A 16,587-nucleotide genomic window follows, 5' to 3' on the forward strand; every position below is an offset into this window, starting at 1 on the left:
TACGTCCCATTGCACCGGGTCAAAGAGCTACGCCAAGGTGACATATGAAGAGGTATGTGTGTAATTTACCCTATACTTATAAATATAAACATTTGATATATATATATATATAAACATAAACATATCTGTATGTTCTATTTTTTCGGCAGACCATTCGTGTGGGCACTTCTCCTACTCGTACACAGGCTTACATCCGCACACACAAGAAGAAAGATGGTCGATATTCGAATGACATAGTCAAGGAGAGATGTGTATTACTTATATATGTGATAATTTATTTGTGATTAACAGTTGTATGACCCATTGACCCAATAATTAATGTAATATACAGGAGAGGATGGAGGAGCTTATACCCACTGACCCTACAGCATCGTCAAGGGTGACAGAGGGGACGGTCAGGTGGGCGCCAAACGACGCGTACACCCAGGTGCTTAGAAATAAGCCTGAGTACGCTAGTAGGGTTCGATAGGCTGGACTAAATATTATGCCTGTGCGGGGCTACATACACTCATACTATACACCATTACAGGCATGGTCACAAAACACCAGGCACTCCACTGTCTCACAAGAACTTCTTGACAGTGCGCTTAAGGCGGAGAGGGCAAAGCACAAGGCAGAGATGGATGCCTTGTTGGCCATAGAGCGGGAGCAGACAGCTGCGCGGATAGCTCAGCAAGTGGCAGAGCAGATGGCTATGAAAGATACGCACTTAGCTAAAAAGGAGGCTCAAATGGCGGCAATGTTTGAGGCCCGTTTTCGCTAGCTCGAGGAAATGATGCGGTCGAGCTCTGGGCCCGAAGTGACTCAATACAAGGGAGTGCCAGAGAGAGCTTCCCCACCCTTTGTGATTGTGAGATCGTCGGTCGATAATGGATCAGGTAATGACATTTTTTAATGGTCAATGTAATTTTAGAACTGAATTTAAAGTTTGGATATGTTACAGTCATTCTCATTAATTATGTTGCAAATCCTGTTGAATTTGGTTTATATCATGGTTGGTTTGCTGGTGGATGTGGGTTAGAATTTTGCATTTGAAGTATTTGGTATTATGAGATGGACCACTATGGTCCTTGTAAAATATTGTTTGGTGCATTTGATTTGATCACAAAAATATGTTGGGGTGTAGATATAAATCTGAATTTGTTGAGTATGATGACCTTTGTTTACATAGTGACGTTGCTCAATGATTAAGACTTGATAATATTCTAGAATGTTGCTTGGTGATTGTTTGTTATATCATTTGCAGCTAGTAGCAATCATGAAGAGGATGCTATTGATATCGACGATAACTTGGATTGAAGAAATTCGGTTGGCCATTCGCACTTAGTGTACATAAGTTACTTTGTTGATGTAATTGTATTTGTGATAGTTTTCTTGATGTACGTGTGTATATATATATATATATATATATATATGATAACAGAGATAGTTTTATTGGTGTATAGTTTTTGTGGTTGGCCATTCGCACTTGGTATATATGTCTTTATTTGTGTCTTGAAGCTGGTTTTGGTTGATAGTCTGTGATCGACGTTGATGGATATGAATTATGTTATTTGCATGGATCGATGAATATGTATTATTTATTTGCATGGATCAATGGATAAATTGTATATCAGGTTAATTATAATCCAAAATTCGGGTACAGCCCCAAAAAAATTCAAAAAATATGTAGGGTGAGGAAAAAACCAAATTTTAAAACAGGCCAATTTTTTTGACGTGTCAAGTTATGACATGTCACAATTTTTTGACGTATCATAACATTTGACACGTTAGAAATTTTCTGACGTGTCAGAAAATGACACGTCACTAATTTTTGACGTGTCAGAAAGTGGCACGTCAGACAAATTTCCTGACCTGTCATTTTCTAGCACATCAGAAATTTTTTTGACGTGTTAAATCTAGCACATCAAAAAAAATTTTGACGTGACAGATTTAACACGTCATAAAATTTTCTGACGTGTCACTCCTACCACGTCTGAAAAAATTTTGACATGTTAGAAAATAACACTTCAGAAAATTTTTCTGACATGTCAAAAATTATTGACATATTAAAAGTGAAGTCAAAAAATTTCTGTTTTTGACATTCAAAAATTTTAACGCTCGACACACGCCAATAAAATTTACTGACATGTCAGATCACCTTACACATCAAAAACTGCTGGTCAAGGAAAAAAACATTTTTTGTAGTGGCTTTTATTCCGAAAAAATTTACTGTCATTTCGATATAAATTAACAATCATTCAACACACGTTATTGTTGATTAAAGCTGCTCTAACAATCAGTCAACACGTTCACACACGGCCAGCTCACTTACGTTCTATTAATTAAGATGCTAGCTAGTGGTTTGCTGAAAGGGACGGCCACTAAGACGTTTAAGATTAGAGTTAACAACTCCATAATTTTTGCATCAAATGGTGAAGGTGTATTGTGTTTAGGCCAAATTTTAATTCGTTGTTTGTCCACTATATACCCAGTAAAATACGTTTGTTTATAGGCCCTGCCATTAAAAGACTTGACGTATGTATTCCAAATACATTTGCAATGTTCAAAAGCTCAAGTAATTCTCAGAAAATAAAACACTTCAATTCTTTTATTAAATAAATATGTCATACACTATATATGTAGACATCCAAAGCCATATGAAAGGCTTTAATTTTCTCAATGTTTATTTCCTCTACCATCTCTGATGAGACTTTAATTAATTATTTCTTGAAAGCGAGAAGATCAATGTAGTACAATTGGTGATCCATCCTTTGATTATCTTAACCTCTTCCTTTCACTGGATCACTTTGCTTTTCCGGAAGTAAATCCAAGCAAACTTGATTTTAGAAGTCATATTATTTTTAAAGTGATACAAAAGAGACATAAAAGTGACTTCCAGAATTATTTATGTAATTATGCTCACTTTCACAATATTGCACATCCTTGGACAAAAGACTTAAAGTAGGCACGCATGCCATGAGGATAAAAAGAAGAAGCAAACGTACATAGAATGACGATGATATACATGTCTGTTTCAAACTTTAGTGAACGCACGCTATAAAAGTCCTCACAAGAATGCCTTTCTCCTACAAACAGTACCCTCATGCGCCTGCTACCAACTAAACCACATGGAAGAAATGAGATGGAAAATAAGAAAGAGGAAATAAAGCCATTGCAACGAAATTGTTGGACTGTGTTAGAAGATAAAATCTGATCAAGTCAAGCATATCCAAGTAAGGAAACAACCCCCTGATTTCTTCCTCCATGTTTCATAGGATTGCATGTTAATTACTCTCCATCAGCATACCTAGGGCAGCCCCTCAACCCATGATTCACTTCATGATCTATGGGATGTGTTCCCTTGTAAATTACCGGATTTAATGTAGACAAAATGTAGTCTTGTATTTAAAAATAAAAAAAATAAAAAAAAATTAGTCCTTGTGGTTTACCTGATTTACAATTAATTCCTTGTAGTATCAAGATGAACTTAAAGGTCCTCAAAGTATGTCAAAAAAATAATTTAGTCCCTTATGTCAAATTCTGTCTACTAATTTAATAGATTCTATTCGTGTGACACTGACTTAAATATAACAAATATCAAAATTTTATTGGTTCTAACGTTTTATGTTATCATAATATGTTAAGTCAGTAAACGGAATTTGACTATAGAGACTAAATTATTTTTTTGGCATACCTTATGGACCTTTGAGTTCATTTTGATACTACAATGAGTTAATTGCAAATCAAGTAAACCACAAGGACTGATTTTGTATTTTTCCAAAAAAAAAAAACACCAAGGAGTGGTCGGATCTCGCCGTAAAATATCAAGGAGCAGTCGGATCTTGTTGCAAATTTTCAAGGGACGGTCAGATCTCGTAGCAAATACCAAGGGGTGGTTGAATCTTGCAGCAAAACCACCAATGAATGGTTAGATTTTACTGCAAAATATCAAAAAAAAAAAAAAATTAATTTTTATATGGAGTTGGGTTGGAGATGCAAGTGAGAAAGAGAGATTTGCCAAAAGGTTGATGTCACTTGGAGAGTAATAAGAAATCTCATGAAATGGAAATCAAGAGATTATTGCCTTGTTTGGATATGTTTGACTTGATTGTAGTTCATGGCATTGAACTAGCACAAGGTTTCTTAGATTACATGGCATGTCATATATATATATATATATAAGAAAAAAAAAATTGTTTATCTATCCTTGAGGTTTGTAGTTATTTCAAATTGATTCTTGGGATACACAATTATCTTGAAGATTACTGAAAACACCAAAAAGGGTGACCTTTTCATATTAGCCTCTTTGATTTTATTTTATTTATTTATTTATTTTTCAAATGGTTATTTTTATATTATTTTTTGGGTAAAACTACACTTTAGTCCTTTCAATTATCACTCAATTTTATTTACACTGTACCTTCAAACTTTGAAAAGTAACATTAGTGCCTCTTATATTACCACCACGCGTCAAATTAGACACATTTGCATTTTTATACCAAAAAATGCTCATAAAGTTAATAAAAATAATCAATTTGAAATAAATTAAAAAAATAAAAAAATAAAAAATAAAAACCCAAAAAAGGGGTAGCCCTTTCCATATCAGCACCCTTAATTTCTTTTCTTTTTTTTTTTCAAACGGTTATTTTTATATAGTTTTTTAATAACTTAAAAGGTATTTTGGGGAAAAATGAAAAATTATCTAATTAATTTGACTGACGATAATAGTATATGGGGTCTTGATATCACTTTTTAAAGTTTTGGGACGTAATTACAAAATATGTGATAGTTCAAGTGGCTAAAATATGTTTTTCCCGAATTATTTATATGATGATCCCTCATGATTCTTGCAATTGTATCAAATTGATGTTTAGGATACTATATAAAATTATATCTTAAATATTCAAGGGAAAAGTTGTATAAAGTGGTCCCTATCGAACAAAAACCGTTAGATGCATGCGTGTATATAAATTTATGTCGGTCATAACCAATCGTCAATGGACACATAACATAGATGATAAGTCATAATGTTGTACAAAATTACCTTTTACCCCAAAAAACAAAAAAAAAAAAGAAAAAAAAAGCCGTGCGAGTACCCCCCTCACCAACTGAAGGGTTGTTGACGTGAGAGGGGACCCAGATAGGAAGGTAAATTAGTGATACTAATTATAAATGGATTCCTGATATTCTAGAGAAAACCCATGTATTATTGGCCGGTCATCCTATGATAGGGTACGTATTTAAATAGCTTCAGTAGGTTTATGAGAGAAAAATAAAACTTATTTTCAATGGGCTTTGAACTTGTGTTATCTCATAACTAGCTCAAAGTTATCATCAATTATGGAGGTAGACAGGTGCTTGCAGCTAAAAATAAAACCATTGGGGCAATTTATGAATCAACCGTTGGGGAAGCTTTGGCAACTCTACATGCAGCAGAACCCTGCCAAGATTTGGGTTTTTTTGATGTAATTTTGGAAGGCGATTCATTATTGGTTGTCAAGGCCACTGGGGAAACATAACAAAATTGGCTTCGATATGGGCATTTAGTGGAAGATACCAAGCTAGTTCTGAGATCCCTTCGTCAATGAAAGATTAGCCATATTAAGCGAGAGGCTAATGAAGCGGCTCATGGTTTGGCGAAGGAGGCATCGAGGTTTACAATGGATAATTTGTGGATTGAGGAGACTCCTATGTGTATTTCCAATATTATTCTTTCAGAGCTTAATGCTCTTTCTTTATAGAGCTATTGCTCTTGTATTCTTTTTTCATCTATGAATGAAGAGTATCCAGTTTTCTTTCAAAAAAAAATTATATTTTATTCTATTAAAAAATTATAATTATCGTTATTATCGCTTATATATATATATATATATATATATATATATATATTGAGTTTTGACCAAACTTTAATTATTTGTCCACTACCTAGTAAAAGGCTTGGCACTGCCATTAAAATTAAACTTGGTGTATTCTAAATACACCAACATGCATATCAATCAAAAGTACTATCCACAATTCCTTGATCAAGAGAGATAATCATAATTGATATGATATAGTATTGTCAGATGAAACGCTCAATTTCATCACCAACTACAAACAAATATTTACAAGTTACAAGAAACTTCTGATTAAGATCTTATGTATATTAATCTTGTTAATACACCTCAGTTAGGACCATTACGTACAATGTAACCTAATTAAGGACTACCTTCATCAAATGAATATGCAATGCTCAAATGCTGCTCAAGTAATTCTCCGAAAATAAAATACTTTTATTAAATAAACCAGCAATTTTTCTTCTTCCCTTTCTAATTACATGCTGTTGAATACCCAGGACCCCCATAATAGAAATGGTAACCCATAGCCTCCATTCCTATCATTTGCTACTTTTACATCATAGCACATAGGATAATTCACATTTGGTATCAGAGTCTTTGGTTCAACATCATTGATATTTCGTAAGGCATCCAAATATTGAATATTGGGAAAATAACTTGCTTTTCCATAACCTTCACTCGGAAAACCCCCACCCCCCATTTGAGTTGATGTAGAACGACAACCAGTTTGCCATGAGTCATAAACCTGTCCACCCCAGCTAACTTCGGTAGCACCGTTTTTTAAATTTGGGACGATGGAGCTAGGCCAATATCCAATTAACTGATCTTGCACTTTTACCCACCAATTGTCATCCAACGGCTGAAGCACATAAGTTGGAGAATTTAGTGAGAAATATGTAAAGACAATTTACTCAAATAGAAAAATGAATTTACACCAAAAATGTAAAGAGAATTTACTTTATATATTTTAACATTTATTTCGTATTAATTGCTTCCCACCGTTGGTTGAAACAGACCTTATTAAAGACCCAAGTGCAACTTTATGGTTTACTTGCACGAAACCAGGACAATCGAGATTGTAACACCCGGCTGTTCCTCCTCCCCTCTTACAACCACATATAGCTTGATTCGCAAACACCCGGCTGTTCCTCCTCCCCTCTTACAACCACATATAGCTTGATTCGCAATTTGACACGTGGATGCATGCTAAGAATTAGCTCGAAACTCAAGATGATCTCTTCGTTTGATAAGCATGTATGCAATTTATTTTTATTTTTTTCTATTCAAAAAGGGTAGAAGGGGGCGACACAAGAGGGGTCTAGACAGTGTGAACTGCAAGTGCTTCATCAAATCCAATTGAGTCATAAGCTAACCTAGCCCAATCAAAACATGAATGAGACCTATTGTTGTTTACATTAATTAGGCATTGAGATTTCCTTTACTGCAGGATTCAAACCCCATGCCCTAATGTGTACAAACATGACCAGTTTAAAAAAATTTCTTGGGACTACTGACCCACCAACCTAGAATATGGCATATGTAATATATAATAGTGCTTTGTTGGGGATTAATTCCTAATGTTTATTTAAGTTATATCATGAAAAGAAAGAAGCCAACTTACAGTCCATCGTACATATAACTCGGTTTGAGCCATGTTATTCAAATTAACCTGGAAACCATGAAATTATTGGTGAGAAATTATCCTCAAAATGCTCGATCTGTATGTTACATTTTTGTTTTGAATTTCATTATCACATCAATTTTCTTCCCCACATCTGAAATCCAAAAGTTTCTAATTATTTCAACATTTAGATTTACACTCAAAATCAGAAGCAATTGTTAAACTTAATTGACGTTTATCTTTCAAGGAAGGACAATATTTGGTCAAACTTACAATATTTGGTCAGAACTGGTTTAAAATTTTCAACTTATTCTTAAAAGCATAAACCTTTTCCATTTCTGAGTTTGGAGCCTCCAATTCTGACATCCTTAACCAATATGGAGCCTTTAAACAGATTGGAGTTATATATTTTCACTCTTTAAATGTGGCTTGAATGAATCAATGTTTTTATAGGTATATATAGCACTTCCCAATGCTATGACGTTGGTTGAAGTTCTATTGAAGCATATTATGTTCTTTTGTTTTATTTTGGTGGGCATGTATTATGCCTCACATCTCTGCGGCTTTGTGTAGGTTGAATGCAAATATTTTTGCCATCTGAAGATGAGACGCCCTCACATTTCCAAAATGATGCTCGAGAGATGAATGGAATTGACCGGCAGTGTATCATATTCCTGTTGTTGAATTTGTACATTTTTAGAAACCACAGTACCTTAATTTACTGGTGTTATATATTCACTTTGTTGTACTTGTAGTTAAGTTATGGTAAGGGCATCTATCTGCATCAAGTGCAGATTTAAAGTCCGTTACACAATTATGGTACATTTGTCATTGCGATTTTATAAATAAAAAGTATAATTTTAAACAAAATTATAAAAAATATAGATTGTTTGGGATTGCGTTCTTAAAAAATTGTAATTTGAAAAACGTAGAAAATGTGTTTTCGAAGTAGGTGTTTTTTTGATAAAATAATAATAATAATAACAATAATAATAATAATTATAATAATTTTAAAAAATAAACTGCGATTTTAAATATGTAAAAAAAGTAGCAACTTTCATCAATCAAGTTATAACATACGGTTTAAGATTCTAAGAAAATAACAAAGAATGATCTCAACATGTTTAGAGACAAAATAATGAGCTTCTCTAAGCAAATTATAAGCCAGCTGTGAAAATTTATTCAAACCTATGAAAAGGATATTGAATCTGACACTAAAGGAGCAATAGGAGGGAATTTTACTTAAAAAAAAAAAAAAAACCATAAGTACTAAAATTTCTAAATCACATAAAGAGCACACAATTTGATTAAAAAACACCATGTAGAAAACTTCCTCAAGAAAATTATAATTCATGAATAGGAAGGGAAAAAGTCCATAATTGCTACATAGTTCCCAAAATTGCAAGAGAAAATACCAAATTGTAACTGAAAAAGAACTCCTTATCTGTTGTGGATAACAATTGGATTCCAAGTTGCAAGCCTTTTCACCACTGACACCACTGACTCCTCTATGATTGAACACTCTGAATTTTCACTTTCTTCATCTGATTCATCCTCTGTGGATGATTCATCCTGTGTTGATGATTCATCCTGTGTGGATGAAATTTTCGGGAAACAATTAACAAGTTCTCGAAAACTGAAACAAGACTCCACGTGGGTCATTTCTGGCTGATCGTTTGCATTCTCTTCATGCTTGTGTATAATATGAACTCCAAAACTTTTGATGGACAACTGAAAATCTGTAACCAACCTAACTTGCAGCAAACTGTCCCCATTTAGCTCAAAAGATTCTAGGACGAAGTACTCATACCATACATTTTCTGATTTCATATAATTGAAATCTTTCATTTTATCAAATTCTATACCTTTATGCTCCATCGTAAACTTGGCGAAATGCACACAATCGGCGTTGCCAGAGCACAAATCGGATTTAAGAACAGCACAAAAGATAATTCCTTGTATGATTATCTCATCCAAATGAGGGAGCCCTTTAATATTCATTATACATGAGTTACTCCACCCGATTCGACACTTCATAGGATGGCGGAACCAGTCTGGTATCCTATTTCCAGGAAATATTCCTCCATCAAAAGAGTCCTTAGAATGTACCTATTAAACGAATATCAGGAATTTTCATGAGTATGACCCATAAACCAAGACACATACAAACACGTACATAAGAGAGAGAGACATACCTTCTCCAATAAAAACTCTTCCACCTGATCATTCCCTATTTTCTGAACCATTTTAGCGCACTCACTCAATTCAAGCCGCTCTTCATCTGATTCATCCTTTGTAAGTGAACCCACTGAATTTTCACATTCTTCATCTGATTCATCCTGTATGGATGAAATTTTCCAGTCATGATTAATTTCATCAAAAGAGAAAGACTCCACGAGGGGCATATCTGGATGATCGTTCGCATTCTCTTCATGCTTGTGTATAATATGAACTCCGAAACTTCTGATGGTCAACTCTGGATTTGTAACCAACCTAAATTGCAAACACTCCCCTTTTAGCTCAAAAGATTCTTGGAAGAAGTACTCATACCATACATTTTTTGATTTCATACCAATGAAATCTCTCAATTTATGAATATCTCTTCCTCTATTCCTCATCGTAAACCGAGCATCTTCGTCGATGATGCGATTAGAAAAGGGTTGAAGAATAGCACAAAAAAAAATTCCTTGGATCTCATCCAAATGAGGGAGCCCTTTAATATCCATTATACATGTGCGACTCCCCATTGGACAGTCCATACGATGGCGAAACCAATCTGGTATCTTATTTCCAGGAAATATAATTCCACCAGCAAAAGAGTCCTTATAATGTACCTATTAAACGAATATCATGAATTTTCATAAGTATAAACCATAAACCAAGACACATACAAACACGTACATAAGAGAGAGACATACCTTATCCAATACAAAATCTTCCACCTTCCCTATTTTGTCAGCCATTTTATAGCAGTCACTCAAGTCAATCCACTCTAACGATGGCAACTGACTTGTATTGAATTGATTTTCTCTTGATATTTGTGGGAAACTTTCCAATGAAACACATCTGCAGGCACTTACTTCTACTATATTTGCTGGAAGTTCTAGAATTTCTTGAAGTTGCTTGCATCCTTCCAACCGAAGCACCCTCAATCTGATAAATGTTTTGAACCATGCAGGCAGACTAACAATTTCACTCCCTGATATGGTTAAGATATCAAAAGAGGCATGAATTCTATCAAGCTTCAGTCCTGTTTGTGCCGAATACGAACAACCAACATCGGAAATGCTTGAATTCAGTAAAGGAGGTGATAAGAATAAATCTCTACTTTCCTCTGGGGATTGTCTTTCATCCCTCACATTTGTCGGAGTCATAACGAGTTTTGGACAGCATAAGACAGAAAGCGAGATGAACTTCAACTGAAAAATGCTACTTGGAAGATGGATAAGGTTTATGCAATCAAATACGTCTAAAGTTAAACCATATTGTTCCATTTTACACTCAATTTCAGGAAAGGTCTCGAGCCTTGAACAACCTAGAAAATAAAGACCTCCCCCAGACTTCACCTTGAGGCTTTTTGGCAAACTAATAAGATTAGAGCAATTGAAAAATGACAGCCAGACAAGCTTATCAAGGGATCCAACAGAGTCATGAACCTCAACTAAACTTTTGCAATCAGAAATATGTAATTTTTGTAAATTTGGGATTCTTGAAATATCAGGAATTTCAGTTAGGTTTTCAAGTGCAATGAGTTCCATAATAGTCAGGTTTGGTAAATTCTGCAAAATAAAAATAGAATGAAATAAGCTTCAAAGAAGTTTACAACATAATTCTAAAGAAAAAAACATTAAAAATATCAATCATACCTTAAATCCTTCCTTGACTCCTTTGAAGTGGCCATTACATATTCGTAGAATAGTGAGTTTCCGTCCATGAAAATTGGATGGTAGAGATTGCAAAGGATATTCTGTCCAATCAAGCACTCTTAACTCATCAGGGAGATAAGTAGGCTCTTCAGAAAACTCTGCATTACGACATATAAAATATCTAAGCCCTTCCATGTTCTCAAATGTATTGGATTTCCACTGTATCAAGTCTCGTTCCGGCAAGTCCACTAATATGCCTTTAATATTTTCTGTTCCCTGTGAAGACAATACATAAGTGTGTCAACAAAATCAAAACATGAAGTTTTTCATATTTTATCACTTGCTAGAATTATAACAAATTCTTATTTATATATATATAGAATTATAATTTTATTCTTATATATACACACATTATTTTATGAAAATGAAGCAAACTTATATTCCATCAATCTAGCAACCTATGTTGCTTTTTTTTTTAAAAAAAAAAAAAAAAAAAAAAAAAGATTTTCATAATAGATAATTTACTTTTATTATTAGAATGTTTCTCAAAGTAAGTGATCAAATTCAAGATGTCAATTTTTTTTTTCTCATATTAACTTATTATTCTAACTTACTTATAATATAAAAAGTACAATACTCATAAAAAGTATTTCCATATTTATAAAATAAAAAGCACAGCACTCATAAAAACTATATCAATCTTTGAAATAGAGTAAAAGACAATTTCATTGATGATTTATTTATTCTTTTGGACTGAAGTACATCCAAATACTTTGTTTTGAGATGGATGGTGCATGTATATGTGTGTGCGCAAGTATGTGGATATTTTTCTATCAATTTTTGCAAAATGTACATTTAAAAGGGTGTTTTTATGAGTCTTACCGCATTTTTTTCTAGCACATAACGGACGTCTTCATGATGCCATAATCTACTGCGATTGCCAGGTTTGTTGAGTGACTCTTGACGAACTATTTCTCTACCCATATCTTGTAGCAAGTCATGCATGACCAAATTACCACAGTGAATATGTATTAGAGACTTATCAATAAGTACTTTGATACCACTATGTGGATAGAAATCGCAGCTGTCGAGTATATGAGTGACATATGAAGCATCCTTCCCTTTGAAGAAACAAGCAATGTCAAGGAAAATATTTTTCTCATTTTCCTCCAATCCATCATAACTTATTTTAAGAACATTATAAATTCTTGTGTGGGGAATTTTTTTGTACTTTTCCAATTCACTTTTCCAAAAATTTATGCCTTTTCCATATAGATTTGAACCTACCACTTTTAAAGCTAGTGGGTTGCCCCCAGCATAACATAATGCATGTTCTGTGAGTTCCACAAAATCGTCATTAGGTTTGTCACTATGGAAGGCGTGTCGACTAAATACTTTAAGAGCTTCACAGTCCCGCAATTCATTCATCTTGTGTCTTAAATCAACTCCATGCGTAGCTAATAACTGCTTATCTCTAGTTGTTATGATGATTCTACTTTCCAAACCAAACCAATCAAGTTCTCCGGATAATGCTTCTAATTGGATCAAATCATCCACATCATCGAGAACTAAAAGAACCTTTTTCATGCAAAGCCTTTTCTTTATGGCATCTTTTCCTAGATTAACAGTGCGAACCTTCAAATTTGAGTCACGTAGGATCTGAGAAAGAAGTTTCTCTTGCAACTTGAGTAGACCATACTCTTGCTTTGAATTTTCTCTAACATTTTCAAGAAAACACTTATCTTCAAATTGGTGAGCAATCGAGTTATAGATCGCTTCGGCAATAGTTGTCTTACCAATTCCACCAACTCCAAATATTCCTACCATTCGTTTGTCACTCTTTCCAATACTTAAAAGTGCATTGATGTCTTTAACAGGAGACTCTATTCCAACTGGATAATTGGCAGGGACGTTTAAGCTTGAAGGACTTAGCATTTTTGAGACCACTCGAACAATTTCATTTATAAATTCAGCTTCATTCCTACCAACGCAAAAGATTTAAAAAAAAAAAAAAAACAAACAAACAAACATTAAATGAGTTGGAGTAGTCACATGAAAAGATACAGGAGCAAGATTTACATACATTTTTTTTTTCTTTGTAACAAATGAAAATGGTAGGCAACAAGATATGATTTAATCCTTCCCTCCACAAATCTCAATCCTCCTATTGATTGATCACATGTCCTCCTGTAAATAGACTCATACTTTTCACTTTTCAGTCATTCTCGAATTTGGTTTTGCCTTATTGATATCAAAAGTGTTTTTAGCATTTTACTCTAAAATGTAATTGCATTTGTTCTAATTTTCTTTTTTATGTATCAGAAGGGGTTATTTTTGTTTAAAATGTTTAATTTTTAAGTAAATTGAACTGTTTCATCTTGCACCATTCAATAATAATTAAGTATTACATTCAGGTAGATCTTGCTATTTGAAATGGGTGCTAAAAACTTAATTATATTATGAAGTGTTAAGTCGCCTATGATTGTAGTACTAAAACAGAAATTATATTAGATTATGTAAAATGACCTTATGTTGTATTAAATCATGGTTACAATGGCTGGAAAAACGGGTAATCGGGTAGACCCGATTAGGACCCGCTAAGACCCGCGACCCGATTACCCAAGACACGAGCACGACCCATTTAGCTAATCAGGTTAACGGGTCTGACACGAAAAATATCCAGGTAAGCCGACACGACCCGTTTAACATAGTTGGGTCCGATCGGGCGGACACGACCCGACACGACCCATGCGCTGGTAAACTGAGCATGTAGACTAAAAAAAAATTCCCGTGTCCTTTTACTTCCCACTTTTTTCCTCAGCAACCAAACAGAAGCTACTCACTCGAAGCAGACAACTCCAAACTTAATCTAAGAAACCCATACAAAGAAACACCAACAAACTCATAAGACACAAACAATGATGGCTCTGGAGATCGTCAAACCCCACAGATCTTAAAACAGGTCAAATCCAAAAATTAAACGCAAACCACTCGGATTTGCAGAAACCCAGTTTTTCCCTCACATTTTCTAAACCAACGACAGATTTCTCGGCAACCAAACAGAGAGATAGATATAGATAGATAGGTAGGTAGATAGAGAAATAGAGAGAAAATTGAAACGAAATTATGGGAAACAAAGTGAATGAGAAAAGTGTTGTGACCTTAATTGCGTAGCGACAGTCCGGTCACCGGTTTTGGGTGGGGGGGAGCTGGCGGCTGCAGGGGTGTGAAAACCACACTTTTTAGATGAGAGAGGGTCTGAGGGAGATAGAGGTAGAGTCGAGAGAGAGAGGGAGTGCCGAAGAGGGAGAGAGGAGAGACAGTCCGGTCGTTCAGCGTCGTTGGTTTGGGTTGGGGGGGGGGCGCTGGCGGCTGCTGCCTGCTGGGGTAGTGGGGTGAGTCGTGAGAGTGTGTTTAGGAATTAGGACTTCTATGGTTATACCATTACCGGGTCCCGGTTACAACACTTACACGCTTAGGGTTATTATATGTTCTTTGAATTCTTTAATTTATGGTTATTAATTAATATTAGGTAACAAAATATATATATAGCTATTAATTAATAATAAAAATTATGCAATGCTTTCACTATATATGGTTATTATATATATGTGCTTTATATTCTTTAATTTATGGCTATTAATTAATAGTAGGTAACAAAATATATATGGTTATTAATTAAAGTGATATAGTATTAATACATATCACGTTTTCAATATTGTAGGAATATTAATACATATATGTATTATCTTAGTTTTAAGTATATAGTATTTTTTTTTAAATATGTGATTATATAATTTTTTTCTCTTATTATTTTCAATATATTTTCTTGACCTATCAAATGTAACACGTCAATAATTTCTTGATGTGTCACATTTTGACACGTCAATAATTATTGACGTGGCATTTTAACACGTCAATAATTATTGACGTGTGAAAACGACACGTCAATAATTATTGACGTGCCATTATTTCACATGTCAAAAATTAATTAATTAATAATATTAATTATTTGGACCTATATTAAGTAACAAAATTTAATTAATTGGTTAACAAAATTAGATAACAATATTAATTGGTACCTATACTAAGTAACAAAATTTAATTGGTATATATATAATTGGTATATGTCGTCATATATTAAGAGATATATTCAAACTCATTAAAATTTTATAAAACTAGTTAATGCTCTTGTCTCTTATATGCAATGCTTTCACTATATATGGTTATTATATGTGCTTTGAATTCTTTAATTTATGGTTATTAATTAATATTAGGTAACAAAATATATATGGCTATTAATTAATAATAAAAATTATGCAATGCTTTCACTATATATGGTTATTATATATATGTGCTTTATATTCTTTAATTTATGGCTATTAATTAATTAATAATATTAATTATTTGTACCAATATTAAGTAACAAAATTTAATTAATTGGTTAACAAAATTAGATAACAATATTAATTGGTACCTATATTAAGTAACAAAATTTAATATATATATTAAATTCAAAATAGTAAAATTGGTAACATGGCGCGTGGCACGTGGCACGTTACCAATTAGTAACGTGCCACATGTGGCACGTTACTAGTTGGGGCTTAATATTTTTCACCATCTGCAGGGACTTAATTACTTTCCTTTTCCCGCAATTTCTCCTCTCCTTTTTCTTCTTCTTCTTCCTCCACCAGCGCGCCAGTACTATACCCCTCCCAAACATCGATTTTTCTCTCTTCCTGCTCCGACCGTTTGGTTCTCCTCCGGCGTTCTCTCTTTCTGCTTTTAGCTCCTCCCACGCGCATGTACGCCCTCCTCTCTCCCTCGCTCGTTTTTCTCTCTTCTACTCCGGCCGGCATTGTCTCCCTCCCGGCGGCCTGTGTCACTCCGGCGGCGTCGAACCCAGGTGAGTCTCCGACACTCTCTCCCTGTCCAATATACTGCAGGTATATATATATAGTGTTTGATTTATTGTTTGATTTTTCCTGATGGTATTGTAACTTTAAAATAAATTTATCAGTTTTAATTAATTTTGCAGGGGATTGATTTCTCGGCAACCAAACAGAGAGATAGATATAGATAGATAGGTAGATAGATAGAGAAATAGAGAGAAAATTGAAACAAAATTATGGGAAACAAAGTGAATGAGAAAAGTGTTGTGACCTTAATCGCGTAGCGACAGTCCGGTCGCCGGTTTGGGTGGGGGGGAGCTGGTGGCTGCAGGGGTGTGAAAACCACACTTTTTAGATGAGAGAGGGTCCGAGGGAGATAGAGGTAGAGC

The 16,587-nt window shown here is 34.2% G+C and overlaps 1 protein-coding gene across 1 annotated transcript in view; it reads right to left on the bottom strand.

Moving 5' to 3' along the window:
• Nucleotides 1–8,880: 8,880 nt before the first annotated feature.
• LOC132162839 (disease resistance protein RPV1-like) overlaps nt 8,881–16,587 on the bottom strand; it is a 12,915-nt gene continuing 5,208 nt past the window's right edge. The window contains exons 2-6 of the mRNA XM_059573058.1: nt 12,594–13,287; nt 11,307–11,582; nt 10,359–11,219; nt 9,636–10,274; nt 8,881–9,549 (exon numbers count right to left, since the gene is read on the bottom strand). Of these exons, the coding sequence (XP_059429041.1) occupies nt 8,881–9,549; nt 9,636–10,274; nt 10,359–11,219; nt 11,307–11,582; nt 12,594–13,287 (3,139 nt within the window). The remainder of the gene's footprint in view (nt 9,550–9,635; nt 10,275–10,358; nt 11,220–11,306; nt 11,583–12,593; nt 13,288–16,587) is intronic.

This window comes from Corylus avellana, chromosome ca10, assembly GCF_901000735.1.
Source record: "Corylus avellana chromosome ca10, CavTom2PMs-1.0".
In the NCBI taxonomy this organism is placed as follows: Eukaryota; Viridiplantae; Streptophyta; class Magnoliopsida; order Fagales; family Betulaceae; genus Corylus; species Corylus avellana.